This window comes from Petaurus breviceps, unplaced genomic scaffold (assembly GCF_028583685.1).
Source record: "Petaurus breviceps papuanus isolate PSGF00001 unplaced genomic scaffold, PetGlider_PUasm1.0 229, whole genome shotgun sequence".
Taxonomy (NCBI): Eukaryota; Metazoa; Chordata; class Mammalia; order Diprotodontia; family Petauridae; genus Petaurus; species Petaurus breviceps.
Window position 1 is genome coordinate 8804946 of NW_027185903.1, and position 16929 is coordinate 8821874.

The following is a 16929-nucleotide window of genomic DNA, read 5'->3' on the forward strand; positions in this document are numbered from 1 at the left end:
GGAAGCTATTCTCAGGGTCACTAAGACCTGGATTCAAGTCCTGCCTCTGGTACATCCTGGCTGTAGGACCCTTGACAAGTCATTTAACCTTTTAGTATACTAAGTGGATTTCTTCTTTTCTTTCTTTTTTTTTTTGAGGCAGAGTTAAGTGACTTATCCAGGGTCACACAGCTAGTGTCTGAGGCTGAATTTTAATTCAGTTCCTCCTGACCCCAGGACTGGTGCTCTATCCTGTGCACCTCTTACCTGCTTTATTGGACAATTTTCTTAGACATAAGTTGGAAAAAAGGTGTCTACCTACATTGGAAGAGGGAATTTCCTCACCCGTAAGTTCCCTTTATCAATGAAATCACAGGCCCAGGTCCCATCCCTACTTTCTGTTTAGCTTAAAAACATCCTTTAAATGTTTTTCTGTTCATGTTTCAATCATGTCTTACTATCTGTGACCTCATTTGGGGTTTTCTTGGCAAAGATACTGGGGCAGTTTGCCATTTCTCCCCCAACTCATTTTACAGATGAGGAACAGAGGCAAACAGGGTTAAGTGACTTGCCCAGGATCACACAGCTACTAAGTGTCTATGGCTGGATTGGAACTCAGGTCTTCCTGACTCCAGGCCTCATGCTCTATCCACTGTACTACCCAGCTTCCCCCTTTGGATATTGGCAGGGCAAGTATTCCTGTTCCCATATTACTGAGGTTGAGAAGACTGAGATGTTGCCCTAGTTATACATCTAGTTAGTGACCAGGTTCCCAGATCTATAGAACAGGCTAGTGGGTTTTTTTCCTAGTAGGCCTGGATGGTATTTATCTTGTACAAATACAATAAGAGTCCTTAGGAATGAGAACTCATTCATAATCAGTTTCCTTCTCCCTTCAGGAGTGAAGATCCCCTTTCTCTAGGTCACTGGCATGAACTACATGTGTCGCGAACAGCAAAGAATGGGATCTTACAGGTGGATAGGCAGAAGACAGTGGAAGGCATGGCAGAGGTAAGACACAAAACCCATCATGCTGTTTTCCTGTCAGTTAACATCAAGGAACCTAACCATTTTAAGCCTGGGTAAGTATAGAATCATGAGAAACAGCATGGCATAGTGGATGGAGACCCAGCCTTAGAGTCAGGAAGCCATGGCTTGGTATTCATCTCTCTGGAAAATACTGACTTCGTGATACTAAGCAAATCAGCTAACCCCTTAGTGTCCTAGGCGGCCCTCTAAGACCCTCTAAGCAGCCAAGCAGTTATTGATTTGCATTGGTAAAGACTCTCACCAGGCATCTCCTATACCAGGAAAATTACAGATCTGGTTTTAAGAAAATGGAGCCATAAGCTCTCAGAGGTAGAAGACATCTCAGAAGTCGATAGTTCAAACCATACCTGAATAGTAATCTTCTTCCCAAAGTCCCTGAAAAGTGGTTATTCTGCCTTCAAATTACCGGCTATGACAAGGTAAACTTTGTGTTGTCATGGTCCCATGATCTCTGACTGCCAGCACCCCAGGATGTAGATGAAAGAGAATAAAGAAGACCTCAGTGTGGTAAAGGAGGTCAGTTCCTCCAAATTTCAGTGACCTATCCAGCACGCTGAGGGGCATTTGAACACTTTCTCGCAGGTTGATTCTTCCTCCCCACAAATGCATTGCATACCATTGTCTGTTATGATCAAGCCACAGAGCCATTCGTTTTGTATCCCATTTCAGTGCTGTCAAATAATAAATGACTGCAACTTTGTGACACAGAGTCCTCATGTCCCAGCCATTAGGTGTCCTCCATGTCCAAAACTTGAGATACCCTATATCACAACAGGTATACAGTATTGCCCTGAGAACACACATAACACAAGGAAATACAAACACAGGTACACAAGAAAGCTTTCAGAAAACACTAGACCACAGGAAAGTAATTGCTCTGTCACAAAGGGATTCTCCTTTCACACAGTCAGCTCTGCCACTATACCATAAGGGTAAGTTTAGCAACACCATCCTCAGAATAAGGGAAATACAAGTTCTCGCGGGGGATATTGGCAGCAAATGTTGCCTTCTAGTTCCCACAGCTTCCCTGTAATACTTGAAATACCTTTCATGCCCTGGTTAGGAAAGACTATCCCATTCCTTTCAGCAACATAACTGAATCCTCACGGTAAACCCTTCTTAAGAGACATGCTTTGCTCTTATGTCCATGAGCTGCCCTTACCTCACTGAGGAACTGCTATAAATCCTCTACCAATGGAGCCCTAAATTCCAGTTTAAAAAAATAATAGTCATAATATTCTCATAATTATTTTCACCAATGAGAAAACTGAAGAACATAACTATGAACTAACTCCTCAGGAGTTAACACCCAAGTCTCATGACTTCTGGTCCGGGGGCCCCCTCCTCTTATTATACACTTCCTTAATTTCTCCTACTATTCCTGATTTGATCAATTAATCAGTCAACAAGCATTTTATTAAGTGCCTGCTATGTACAAAGCACCATGCCAGGCATTGGAGATACAAATGCAGAGAATAAAATAATCCCTAGTCTTTTTTTAGGCAATTGGGGTTAAGTGACTTGCCCAGGGTCATACAGCTAGTTAAGTATCTGAGACTGAATTTGAACTCAGGGCTAGCACTTACCCACTATGCCACCTAGCTACCCAATCCCTGTTCTTAAAAATTTACTTAAAGTAAAATTACATAGTAATGGAGGAGCCAACACCTACAAATACAAGTATATTCAGAATAAATATAAAGAAAATGCATTCAAAGTAGTCCAAGAAAATGTAATTAGGACCTTCTAAACATAGCCAAAGGAAAGAAAAGATTTTCAGCATTGGTGTGTGTGTCCAAGTAAAACAACCAAAACAATCTTTCTTTCACTACCTCTGGATAAGACAAGCTCTTGTTCTCCTGTGTGGAAGAAGAAACCATGACCTGGACTGAGCATCAGATTGATGAGCATAGTGCCAATGAACTGCCTGGTCCAGGAAGAATAAGCTTCCAGTCGGCGCCATTGCTATATCAATCAGAGGCCAAACCCACAATACATTGGAACAATAAACTGGGAAAGCACTTCAGGTCCCACTTCCAGATTTTCAGTCACTTCTCACACAGTGGTAAGAGTCTTCTGACATTATAATGAGCATGTCAACTCTCATGTAGATCAGGAATGGGATAGATAAAACCTAAAGATAAATTTTAATCAAGAACTTCAACTCTCACCAAATCTTTAACCACAGCTGGTGAGAATCAATCAATAAACATTTCTTCAGCACTTATTATTTGCCATCCACTGTGTTAAATAAATATTGGGTATACAAAGAAAAGCAAATATTGTCCTTGCCTTTTTTTTCTTTGAGACCTAATCTCCCTATTTTGCGCACACCAGAAGTACAACAGCCACTTGTTGACCCAAATTCACTGCTGATTGGCAGAAGATTTGACCTTCTCCATTTCAGACCTGGGCTGGGTTCACCACTCCCTATATAGACTGGTGCCCACCCCCACCCCCAATTCCATGGACTTATCATATTGTTACCACTCTTAGTGTGGACACCCATTTGTCTTTAGTCCTACTGCAGCTCAGAACTTCCAAGCTTAAGAGATCTACCAGCTTCAGAATGCCCAGTAATAGAGATTATGCCCAGAAGTCCTTGCCTTTCCAAGAGGTTACATTGTAATGGAGGGAAATAATATGTGTATAAATATTTACATGTAAAATGTATAGAATAGATAGATTACCTTAGGAAGGAAAGTTCTCTAAGGAAAAAAGATGGACACATTTTACAGTTTTGAAGTTGAATTCATCTTACTTTCCCAAAAAGCAAAGAAGCTTCACAGCCCATACATAGAATTTTTAGTTACAGCAAAGGTGTCAAACACTAGGGCAGAACCATGTTGATTAGGGAGGGATGGCTAGGTGGCGCAGTGAATAGAGCACCGGCCCTGGAGTCAGGAGGACCTGAGTTCAAATACAGCCTCAGACACTTGACACACTTACTAGCCATGTGACTTTGGGCAAGTCACTTAACCCCAACTGCCCTCCAAAAAAGCAAAAAAAATATATAATTAGGGAAATGTTTAACAAAATAAATGAAAATGCTACAGAAAATAGGTAATGCTAATATGTGGTTTTCTAAGTCAATGTGCACTAGAAGGGATCTCTCTGTGCCATGTAGTAACCCTCATTTCTATTTGAGTTTAACCCCACCAAGTTACAGGATCATCAGGAATCTTCTATAGCACTGGAAGGAATCACCTCATGAGTCCTAAGCCCAACTTTGTTTTGAATTAATGTTGAGTTTAACAAACTGCCATTGTTCTCTCTGCCCTTATCCATCTGTAAAATGGGAATGATAGCATAGAGTGAGGGTGTCATAAATGGCCATTAATTGCATTGTTTGTGAAGAACTTAAGAATTGTCATTTTATAGAAGACCACATTTGCTCTTAGGATGCATATGACTCCGCAGAACTATCATTACAAAGAATACTAAAGTAATAAATAGCTAGTCTAAGAGTCAGAAAGGTTCAAGTTTCTTCTCTGCCACATACTGGCTGTGTGACCTTGAACTAATGACTTACTTTCCCAGTGTCTTGGGCATTTTTTTAAGAGACAAAATTGAAGAGAAGGTGCAAAAATGCAGCGTGGGAAGAATTTCCTCACCCAGAGTTCTCTATGAAACCCCAAGTTTGGGACAAAAAAATCTATGAATATGAAAACTCACCCACCATATCTGAATATGAGACTTGTACCTAAATGGTGGAAGTCAGTGTCTTCCTTTGTCTCTGCTTGAGTCAGCCCTGGCTCAGTGGGAAAGGGCTAGAGAGTCAGAACTGCAAACTGTTTCAGTAAGTGACTCCTAAGTGTGTAAAGAATTTCTGTTTGCAGCTGGTCTCTGAACCAGAGAGAGCTGATTCTGCTCTGCAGAGGAATGAGTGTGTTGAAAGCTGAGCTGTAACCAGTTCCCTTGCTTGGGGATTTTGTGGGAGGGTGTCTTGTAGGGGCACAGCCAGGTGAAATATATTGGGGAATAGGGAGAAGAAGTGGACAATGGAACACAGCTTAGCGCCTGGGGTTTTTAGGTTGATAACAGGGACAGATCTTGAGCCTTCTGGGAGTGCTCAGTGGGCAACACTTAAAAATTCCCCTCACCCCTAGAAAGAGAGAGCTGAGCTAAGGAACAGGGAAGCCCTGGGTTCTTGGTAACTGAGGAATCTCATGTTTTCAAGGGCCTTGGACGGCCTTAGCATGGCGTGTTTGCTTAGCTATCTGAGGAGCCTCCTTCCAGCGAAGCACAAGAGGCTGATCCCGACATGAAGCCTTTTCTCTAGATTGGAGACATATAGGCCTTGCTTTGATCCTTGTTTGTTTCTTTCTTTCTTTTATCCTGCCCTGCTGGATGACAGCTCTTATCAACAGGAGGGTGGGAGAGGAAAGGAAGATGATTTTGATGGGCACCCCAGGAAATCCCTTCCCCCTTTTCTACCTGGAGATACTAGAACTTTATTTGCAATGCACCTTTCACATCAGCCTCTTTCCAAACTGACTTCTTTATAATCTTTCTCCCTGCATTGACTTATTTCCACTTGGAGTCTATGGTGGGAGTTTCTTATCCAGTATTAAACTGGGGCACTGCATCCTTCTTAGGCCAGACATGAACTTCTTAATTAAAAGGATTTCTAAAAGCCCATCTGCCTCTTTGATAACCCTCAATTAACATGGACCCATCAAGCTGACAAGGTGTTTAGTAAAATGCTTCTCCTGCTGCTATTTTGGGCACCTCTTATAATGAAGTGATTCATTCAATAGTTGATATTATATTAATATGCTTATATATCACCCATAGAACTTTCATCCCCGAAGCTCTCAGAGTGCTTTGAAGGGCCTCTCTGTAGACAGTCTCACATAACCTGGTTATCTAGAGTTTAGAGTCTGGGCTGTTGCAAACTCCCTGCAAGTTTTTATGTATATGGGGTTGGAAGAATTTATCTTGATGACAGAGGAGCAAAGGATCATAGGTTTAGAGCAGTAAGGGACCTCAAAGGCCATCTAATCCAACCTACTCATACTATAGATTAAGTAATTCACCCAAAGTCACACAGTTAGTAAGCATCAGAAATGTGATTTGAACCCAGATCCTTTAGAGCCAGAGTCCTTTCCAGTGTTCTCTAAGGAAGTAGTGGATGGAAGGGTCTTACCTGCTTCTTCCATCCTACATTGAGGAACCCATGACTGTTACAGAATGGTGTAAAAGTTTCATGGTTGGCCTATAGTTGCCATGAATGGGACTTGAGATTTTCTGTACCCTCCCTATTCCTTTGCCCCCAGCAGGCACAAAAGAACTCTGTTAGTCTAACAATCTTGGGTTATATTTTGTTGTTTATTCTTATTTTTATCATTATGATTATTTTTTTCTCTTTAACTCTCATGTCAGGGAGCCTTCACTCAAATTAAGTGCAACACTGATATATTCATTGGTGGAGTCCCCAACTATGACAACCTAAAGAAGAATTCAGGCATCCATCAGCCTTTCAGTGGGAGCATTCAGAAGGTACATTTTCATTTATTATTGTGGGACATTGACTGAAGTCTTCATACAAAAATTGCTATGGGGTAGAATCTTTAGGATGATGGAATCAAAGAACCAGAAATTAAGATGGGTCCATCAATCGAGGCATGGCTGAATAAATTATGGCATATGAATGTAATGCAATACTATTGCACTGTAAGAAATGATGAAAGGAACAGTTCCAATAAAACCTGTGAAGACTTATATGAATTAATGCAAAGTGAAGTGAGTACAACCAAAAGAACAATTTAACAACATTTAAAAAATAATTTTGAAAAATTCTGAGCAATGCAATTAGCCACGATTACAGAGAACCCGGAGTGAAGCATGCTACCCATTTACTTATAAGAGAGGTAGAAGAAACCCAAGGTACAGAATGAAAGGTTTTGGTCTTTTTTTTTTTTTGGATATGGACAAGGAAGAATTTATTTTTGCCTGACTGCATATTTGTTACAAGGACTTTGTTTTTCTCTTTTGAATTGGTGAGAGAGAGAAAAAAAATTTTTTTTCATTAGAAAAAATAAAATAAACTTTTTACATAACTTATCATATTAAAAACCAATGCTACCCCAAACCACAAGATTATATCAAAAGATGAAGAAAAATACTTCAAAAAAAATACACTAATTTATACTAAAAACCTTTTCTAAAAATAGGGGCATTGACTATCCACTTAATATGATAAAAGTATATACAGAACATCCCAAAAATCTTGGTGCAATTTTAAACTTGAATAAGATTAAATAGTTTTAAGGCTGGACCAAGACTTTGCATATCTAAGTATGTCTAACTGTTACAGATAACTTTTAGAAATTCTCTCAACATACCACCTCCAACTACTCCTGACTTGTTTCAGGACAATGATGGTGTCATATGCTCCAAATGTACCAAAAGACCCTGGGATATCTCAAGAAGGAGAGCAGACCATGGTATAGTCCAAAAAGTCCTACACTGGGGAGTAGGGAAGAGTAGAAGGAAGTCTAAAATCTATTCTTGGCTCTATTCTCCTCTCTGGAATTTCTCTTTGGTTCACTCAGGACACATGCCAATTTGTAGAACTGTGGTGGGCTTTGGGTTTGGGGTTTTTTCCCTTCTTCAGTAGTTGCAGAATATCAATCATGTACCTGAATTTATAAGAATTAGGGTTGAAGGAGCCTTGCAAAGAGGGTTCAGAAGCCATTCAGCCACAGAGACCTGGTCCTGCATGAAATGCTGTGCACCAGACCTACTCCTCCATCTCTTCTCTTCCCTATTACACTAAGCTAGAAGAATGCACTCTCTCTGCAGCAATAACTGAGTTAATTCACAGGCACAGATTTAGCAGAAAACCAAACAGCATAAATAACAAGCAGGAGCAAGGCACGGCCAGGCTACTTTACCTCGCTGGGCCTGAGTTTCCTCATCCATAAAATAAGAATACTGGACTAGATTTCTAAACTCCATTCCAGCTCTAAATCTGTGCCCCTATGATAATGTTTAAGTCCACCTTGATTCCTTAGAACCATAGACACAAAGAGCAATAGACTCAAAGGGTTGAAAGGGACCTTGGAGATCATCTGGTTCTACCTACTTATTTTTACAAGTGAGCAACATGAGTGTTCATTTAGCTCAGATGTTTGCTGTTCTAGGATGGCTACAATCCCTAATCTTCCAGGAGTATAGATCTGACCATGTCATTCCCCCTACTCAACAAACTCCAGGGGCTCCTGTATTGACTACAGGGTCAAATATAAAATCCTTTGTTTGACATTCAAAGCTCTTCACAACCTGGTCCTTCCCTGCTTTTCAGATTTTTTCACACTGGCCTCCGTGTTTTTTCTTGCACACAACACTCTATCTCTAGACTCTGGGTATTTTCACTGGCTATTCCCATGGCTTCCATTCTCTCCCTCCTCATCTCCTCCTCCTGGCTTTTCTGCTTCCTTCACGTCCCATTTAAAATCCCTCCTTCTGTAGGAAGTCTTTCCTGCTCCTCTTAATGCTCATGCCTCCCTCCATCTCCTATTTATTCTGTATATAGTTTGTTTGTACACAGTTGGTTTTCATATTGTCTACCACATTAGATTGTGAGTTCCTTGAGAGGGGGCATTGCCTATTACTTTACTTTGTATTCCCAGCACTCAAAAAAGGGCCTGGCACATAAGAAGTACTTAATACAAGCTTATTGATTGACTAGCTCTATATATAACTGAGTTGATTAGCCATCATCTGTCTCATTATTTCTTTGTGACAGCTTCCTCCTTCCCTTCTTTCCATTTCCGCATATACTGGATTCCTCTCCAAATTGTTACTTCCTTAGAGAAGCTTCCATTGTTTCTATTATTATTGGCTCTCATCTGCCCTCCCCTCCCTTCATCCCCACTCTTGCCCTGAAGCTTAAATAGCCACCCCTAAACTCTACCCAGTTTTATAGCCCTTTATAACTGGCTTGTAGAATGGAAATTTCAGAAAGATTTTTGTCCTGTTGATATTAAGGTTGGAAGGAAGGAGAAAGTTGGGAAGAAGAGGAGAAAAATAAAAGTAAGAGAGACTCCAAGTTTTCTCTCAGCTTGAGTTATCTGCTTCCAGGACCCAGGCAAGCCTTCCAAAGTCCATATTCAGGGCAGGAAGTAATATTGGTTCACTCTTGTTCACACATATTGCTGAGTTCCCCTAAGAGGTGACCTTACTATCTCAAAGTAAATACACATTCTGTCCCATAGATGGACAAATAGTGTCCACTTATTAGGGGTTGGAGGTGGGGAATGTCACAATTCAGAATTCCCCTCGCTTCATGTGAGATCAGAAGCATTCTTTAATAGAAACCTTCATGGGAAAGGGGAAGGAAATGAAAGATATGAGTTTTTAGAATTTCTGGCCCTATGAATATGCTAGAAAGTCACAGTAGGAGAAAAGGCATGGCAGTGGGAAAGCAATGTGGGTAGACTGTAAAGGTAGATTGGTAAATCATGTTGGAATGGCCTCCCCATCAGCCTTCTTGACTCTAATCCCTCCTTTCTCCAATTTATCCTTCATAGCAGTGCTCAAGTAATCTGACACCTAATGCTCACTATGCTTCTTTTTCTGCCTCTGCCCTTTGCACATGTGAAACATAGACATCCCCAAGTCTGACTTGCCTTGGAAGCTGTTGAAACCATTTACATCCTTCACCAGCAACTTATACGCTTCAGAACTATTCTGTCCATTCCCAAGTAATTTCTGTTTTCTTTTTGTACCAGAAATAGGAGAATAGGGAAAGTTAGAAAAGAAAAAAGTCATTTGGAACTTTCTCCCAACTTGAGTTCTCTTACCCCCTCTTTTTTCTCCTCTTTGAGCTTCAGCCGCACTATCTTTCTACTCAAAAGCCTTCAGTTGTCTACTGAACAAAACATGGACCCTTTTTATCTTTGCATTTCAAGCCACTCTACAATCTGGCTCCTACCTGTCTTTCTAAGTTTATGTAATACTATTCCCTTTTCAATGTTCTAGAGATACAGACTAGGCTGCACACCATTTTTTATCCTTCTCTTCCTAGTTTCTTTATCTCTTCTTAGGCCACCATGCCCCAAAGGACTTCACTCCTACTGACATTCCTCACCTACATCCCCACCTAAAATGCTCCTTTATTTCAAAGCCCAGCTTAGACACCAGGTCCTCCTTAAAGCCTTCCCTGACTCCCACTGCTAAAATTGTTCTCTTCCTTTGCCTGACCCACCCAGTTCCCTACTTCTTCAGATTTTTCATAGGACTTTGCCTACAACTCTCCCATTGTGCTTATATTTTGCTCGTATCAGTTTTTTTTTTTATCAAAATGTTTTTGTCTCATATGACCAGCTTCCCAAGTGCCAGGTTTGTATCATTCCACCTTCTTGCAATGATCCCTTGGTACCCTTCTCAGAGCCTGGTACATAGTAGGCATTAAATAAACATTTGTTGGATTGCGTTGAATTGTAGATTGGAGAGATTTGACTTATCAGGAGGGTGTCTTTTTATTCTAATGCTGTATTATGTACTATTAAATATATTCTATAACATATCATAACATTATCATTAGTGAGATTTTAAGTCTGTCTTTTGCATTTCCATCAGGTTAGAGGTCAATATAAGCAGATGGTAGAAATATTTAATCTCGGTGCTGAGAGTTACTCAGAATCACAAAATTCCTGACCCAAGTTGTACTAAGTAATGTTTTAGAAGCTCACATAGAGGGCCACTGAATTCTTTCATTGCTTTTTCTTGTTCCAAGATTGTCCTCAATGACAGAACCATTCATGTGAAGCATGATTTTACTTCTGGTGTGAATGTGGAGAATACCGCCCACCCATGTGTGCGAGCCCCCTGTGCCAATGGAGGCAGCTGTAGACCCAAGAAGGATGGGTATGAATGTGACTGCCCCTTAGGCTTTGATGGGCAACACTGCCAAAAAGGTAAACACCAATAGTGTAAAAGTCTCAGCTTCTTGGCTTGGGGGGAGAGGGCGTAACAAAGACATTGAACTATTGTTAGAATAAGACTATAACCTTTCACATATTTGAAGCTATTAAAATGTATGTATGTATGTATATATGTGTGCATGTATGTCTGGCAGGTGGGGATGGGGGGGAGGGTGCAGACCCTTTAGAACATAGACCAAAATTAGCCCATACACATAACAGATATAACATATAATAAAACCCATACTTATAAGCAGAGGTGCTATTATATGGAAATCTACTAATCAACCCTGTCCAATTTCAGAAATATTTTAATATTAAGTATACTATTAATGAAACTAAATTTTATATTAACATTTTGGGGCATTTAAAACCAACTAAAATTTCAATACCCTTTTTACTAGGAGTTGTTGAAGACCCAAATGTAAAATTATCTGCACTAATAAACAGACAAAAAGAAAAAAAAAACACTCATTAGAAGATATTTTTGAGCCATTCAGATTTGAATAACTTGGTTTTGATAAAAAAAAAAACTGCAAAAATATTTCCTTCTCAATTGCCTTTGTTTATCTATTCAGATCTCTTTATCTATCCAGAGTTCTAGGAATGGTCATAAATATAGATCTTGTGGCCTATGGGCCACTTGTATGTAAATGGACCAGTTGCTGACATTTCTGGGTCATAGGACACAAGCCCTGAGAATAAGTAAGCACTGGATTGTGTGTTTCTATTTACTCAAAAAGTAAAAGAAATAGTATGGGATGAAAATAAGTTTTGCAGCTGACTTCATAAACAAATGCAATGTACTCTGTCTCTCTTTTCTATTTCCTTTTTTGATCGTAAGGGGTATTCATGGGAATCTGTGTGTAGAGAACTATGTAGGTTCACAGATTGTATTTATCCAGTGATACATGGAATGGCACATAGAGAAGTCGATTTTTTGAAAGAAAGAGAATGACAAAAACCATAGGAGTTTGTAAATTTTGAAAACAGCACAGAAATTTTGTGCATCTAATGTATTTTGAAAACTACTTGGTAAACTCCAAGTGTATCTACCAGGCCAGCCACTGTGCCAGCTATTGACACGCAGCAGGGAAGCTCAATTAGCATTTTGACAAATTAGTCTCCCTTTATGCTTCAAGCCAGCAACTTGTTCCCTTCATAAGTTGTGTTCACATTAGTCTGCCGTTAGTGATTTTTTGCTCCATAAAATTATATTCATTTAGCTCTTACAGGTATGTTTGAATTCCATAAACCTTCCTTGGAGCAAAGCTCAGCCTGTACTTTAATATGCTAACACCAATGAAGAAAGTCACCACTGGTGCCACACTATGGGAGGAGTGCTAGAACTGGGGACAGGTGACTTGGGTTAGAATTCCAGCTCTGTCACTTACCACAAGTGTGACCGTGAGCAAATCACTTAACTTCTACGTGCCTCAGTTTTCTCATCTGTAAAATAAGGAGGTTGGCTTTAAGGACACTTCGGAGATTCTCCAACTTTAAACCTATGATTCTTTTTTTTTCCTTTTGGAAAGGGGAAGGCAGGGCAAATTGGGGTTGACTTGCTTAAGGTCACAGGGCTAGTAAGTGTTAAGTGTCTGAGGCCGGAGTTGAACTCAGTTCTTCCTGACTCCAGGGCTGGTGCTCTATTTACTGAGCCATCTAGCGGCCCCTAAATCTATCATTCTTTAGGGCTGTTTACTCTGGTGCTACATGTGAGGAAGTGTGTCTGACTTAAATTGGAAGGGAAAAATAAATGAAAGCCTAGTTTATGAACCTGCTCTTTTTTTTCCCTGTTGGGATATATATATACATATATATATTGCACATACATGTAATATATCGATACATATTTTATGTATTACATATAAATATACATAATATATGTATCTTATCGGTATATTGTGTATATATGCATGTTGCGTATATATTATATATAAACATATAGCATTTATATTATAAATAGCATACTTTGTGTGTGTGTGTGTATACACACACACACACACATAGCACCATAATTCCATATTAAGAAAGGCATCTATGAGCTTTTGTCTACTGGGATTGAGCCTCCTGAGAAAGTCAGAGAAACCTCAAAATAGCAGCTGAGATCTGCAGGGTATCTATGGCCTCCTGGCCTCTGCCTCAGCAGCTTCCAGATGCTTGAAACATGGCAGGAGAATCTGTCTGCTCTGCTGTACAGACAGAATCTGTCTTTGAACTTTGTAAATGAGAATGCTGCAGCTAGCAAAGTCATCTTTTATCAGTCCGCCATCACCAGGAGGGCTTGTTTATATCCATGGCAGTTTGCATCTCATCATTCCTACCCTCTTTAAGCATGGCATGAGAGAATTAGCAGGGGCCAGGGTTCTGACTGGGACTGTTGACAGCTTTCTTCCAGTCTTTGTACTACCTACCCTCCAGGTGAACCATTAGAATTTTTCACTTTTAAGTCAGTATCTGGAGATAGAATTTATATAGGAAAGAATATTCCAACAGTAAAATTTATGGCTATAGTAACATTAGTAAGCTATTATCATGTGCCTAAAGTTGGCATTAAATAAAATACTTTTTAATTGATTGGTTGAGAAAGAAGCTGTTTCATTTAAAAATCACAAAATCCCAGAAAAAGCACTTCAGAGACTATCTAGTCCAAAATGTGTGTGAGTTGGAATTCCCTATCCCTACCCCAACACACACACACACACACACACACACACACACACGCACACATACACACACACATGCACGCACATCTCTGACAAGTAGCCATCTAGACTCTTCTTAAACATCGACAGTGAGGGTTGCTTACTACCTCCCAAAGCAGCCCGTTTCACTCTGGACAGCTCTGTTTAGAGCTTTCCTATGTAGAACCAAATTTATGAGATACATTTATTGCTCCAACTTCTGCATTTTGGGACCAAAGCAAACAGTTGTAATCCCTCTTCTACGACATAATCTTTCAAATTCTTGAAGATACCTATCACATCCTTTCCTTCTTCAGGCTAAATATTCCCATTTACTAGCTGACAATAGAAGAGACTTATCACCTCTAGGTTTCCCTCAACTACTGCAATGATCTCTTTAGCCATTGCAATTGATGCAACAAAGAAAAAAAATTAAATAGCCCTCATTCCTCCATGGTCCCTTTCACTTGCACAGTGGCAGATGACGACCTTGGAGAAAACTGTAGAGGGTGTTAAAATCACAAAAATGTGTGCTGACTGAAAAATTCTATGTGAGATCTTTGTTCAATGACTGAAAGATGGACATATTACTGGAGGGACTCACCTGTGTCAATACTGACATCTTTACAATAAACAAAACTGCAAGACAAAAGAAAATCATAATTAAATGGAAGAATGGGTCATAAAGTTGCCTTGGAAAGACAAAGAAGTTGGTTTCATTGTGGGCCCCAAGACAATAGGAGATATTATCTCACAGGACAGTAGGTCATATCATCTTAGAATACCCATGATATCTATATGCAAAAAGAATGCCACCGAAGAAATTGAGAAATTCAGTGAACTTAAGAAGATCCTCCAAACCAAGTCAATGTCTACTTTATCAGTAACTTCCATGCAAAGCTAGGTTCAGGGGTAAATAGTGAAAAACACATTGGAAAATATAGTTCAGATGTAAGGAACAAAAGAGACCAAAGACTTATAAACTACTCAGGAGTCTCACACCTATATGTCATAAATAGCTGTTACCAAAGAGAGTTAGAAGGCTCTGTACATGTTGAATGCCAAACAACATGCACACACACACAAAATTAATTGACTATATCTTAACAAATAGGGAAAATCTAGTTATTGATAAGGGATCCATTGTAGAGTCTACTGTCTCTATATAATAGAAACAAAGGTAAAAAAAAAAAAATCAACACCAAATTAGAAGAGAAGATAATGATAAAAAGAAGACATTCAATTGCAAAAACTTTAACCTAACCTACTCAAATAAGCTTTTGGTGCAAAAAACTGGAAAACAGAAAAAAAATTGTCCACGATCATCACTATTTCTAACAAATGAACTGTTGACAAACAGTAACCACAACAGGTAGAACAAAAGACCCCAGAAACCACTTTAGACAGCAAACAATTGCCAAGCTGAGAGATACTTTAGAATTAAAATTAACTTTTAAAACAATGGAAGAGGATGGTAGACAATTATGAACCTCATAAAACACTGAGAAGCAGTGGAGATGAAAAAAAAAGTTTGTAGAAAACTTACCATAAGATGCTACTAAAACACATCATTCCCAAAACTATTCGTAGATTAAACTGTCAGGAGTATAACAAAGAGATGGCATGTGGAAAAAAATTTTCAACATTTATTAAATCAATTTCCATCATCCATGCAGCAGAAGCACCACATTTGGGACCCTAACACCTTGAAAACGAGCTGGTATGTGAGGCAGTACAAATGGCACTTAAGAAAACAGAATTAGCAAGAACAGCTGGACAATACTAAATGCAACCTGAGGAAATCTGTGCTGAAAATGTCACAATCCTGAAAGTGTCACAATGGAGATTATTTGACAAGATGTTTAAGGGAGGTGAAGACACTAAAATGATAGAAAAAGTCAGAAATAATATTAATATCCCCCCAAAATAGTTGAATGGTTATTAAGAACTGGTGACCCATATGCCAGAGTTGTGGTTTATATGGATGGAATGTGTGGCCAAATGGATGAGATCATAGATCTATCTATTTGAATATTGCTTAGTCTAAAAAATGTTATTCTCAGTGGAGATAATAGGAGCAAAAAATAATATTTTAGTAGTTCTCCCTGCCCTCCATTATCTATTATTATCCTTCCATCATTGCCAAGCAATAATCCTGTTCCCTTAAAGATCTTCCATCTTTCCTTCCTTTTTTCCTTCTTTCTAGTACTTCCTTCCTCCTTCCTGTCCTTCCTTCCTCCCTCCCTTACTCCATCCTTCCTTTATTCTTTTCCTCCTCCTCCACCTCCTTCTCTTCTTTCTTCCTCTCTTCCTCCCTTCCCTCTTTCCCTCCTTCCTTTTTTTCCTTCTTCCCTTTGCTAAACGTTTGCATTACCAGTAAGGAAGAAAAATAATAAGCAAAGCAACAAAATTTCCCTCTTTCCCTCCTTCCTTTTTTTTCCTTCTTCCCTTTGCTAAATGTTTACATTACCAGTAAGGAAGAAAAATAATAAGCAAAGCAACAAAAATTTACTAAGTGCTTATTATGTGCTAGACACTACACTAAGTGCTAAGGATGTAAATATATGCAAAAAGACAGCCCCTGTCCGCAAGCAGTTTACATTCTACTGGTTTAAATAAATTTGTGAGTAGTGGACTTGAAGTCAAAAGATACTTGGGCTTGAATCCTGATTTTGACATTTACTAGTTGTATGACCATAGGCAAGTCATTTAATTCCTCTGAGCCTTGTTTTCCTCCTTTATAAAATAGCAATAATAATACTTCTATTACCTGTCTCAGTGTAAGAGCTCATTGAGATAATGCATGCAGAGCACTTTACAAACCTTAAATGTACATACATGTTATGTGTGTTATGCATGTGTGCATATTAATGTGCACATATACATTTACATGTGTATATACATATATACGTGTGTATATATGTATTTACTACCAACATTCAGTTATTATGGAAAGTAAGGATTTATTAGGGCACATGCAGATCTTTGAGGCTGAAATTTGGGAGGACAAGTCTTTCCCACCACATTTCTCTGAAATCTTGAAAGCAATCCCAGTCTTACTCAGCAGGGCCCTCCTGCTGAGTAAAATATAAAAATATAAATTTTAGAGGTTTGAGGGGGTTTTCCTCCCATTCCAATCTAATGACAAATTGAAATTCAGAATACACTGTTTCTTTACTGTTTAATTCCCAATAAAAACTTAACAAATTATAGCAGTTCTTAGCCCAGTGGAATGTGCAATCACATTAAGAAGACAACTGAAAGAGATGCCTTCTTGAATAAAA

The 16929-nt window shown here is 39.2% G+C and overlaps 1 protein-coding gene across 2 annotated transcripts in view; it reads left to right on the top strand.

The window, feature by feature from the left end:
* Positions 1-16929, top strand: part of EGFLAM (EGF like, fibronectin type III and laminin G domains) — a 167248-nt gene that overhangs the window by 118401 nt on the left and 31918 nt on the right. For both annotated transcript variants that reach the window (XM_069096177.1, XM_069096178.1), the window contains 3 exons: positions 879-990; positions 6415-6531; positions 10775-10955. In XM_069096177.1, coding sequence (XP_068952278.1) covers positions 879-990; positions 6415-6531; positions 10775-10955 — 410 coding nt within the window. The remainder of the gene's footprint in view (positions 1-878; positions 991-6414; positions 6532-10774; positions 10956-16929) is intronic.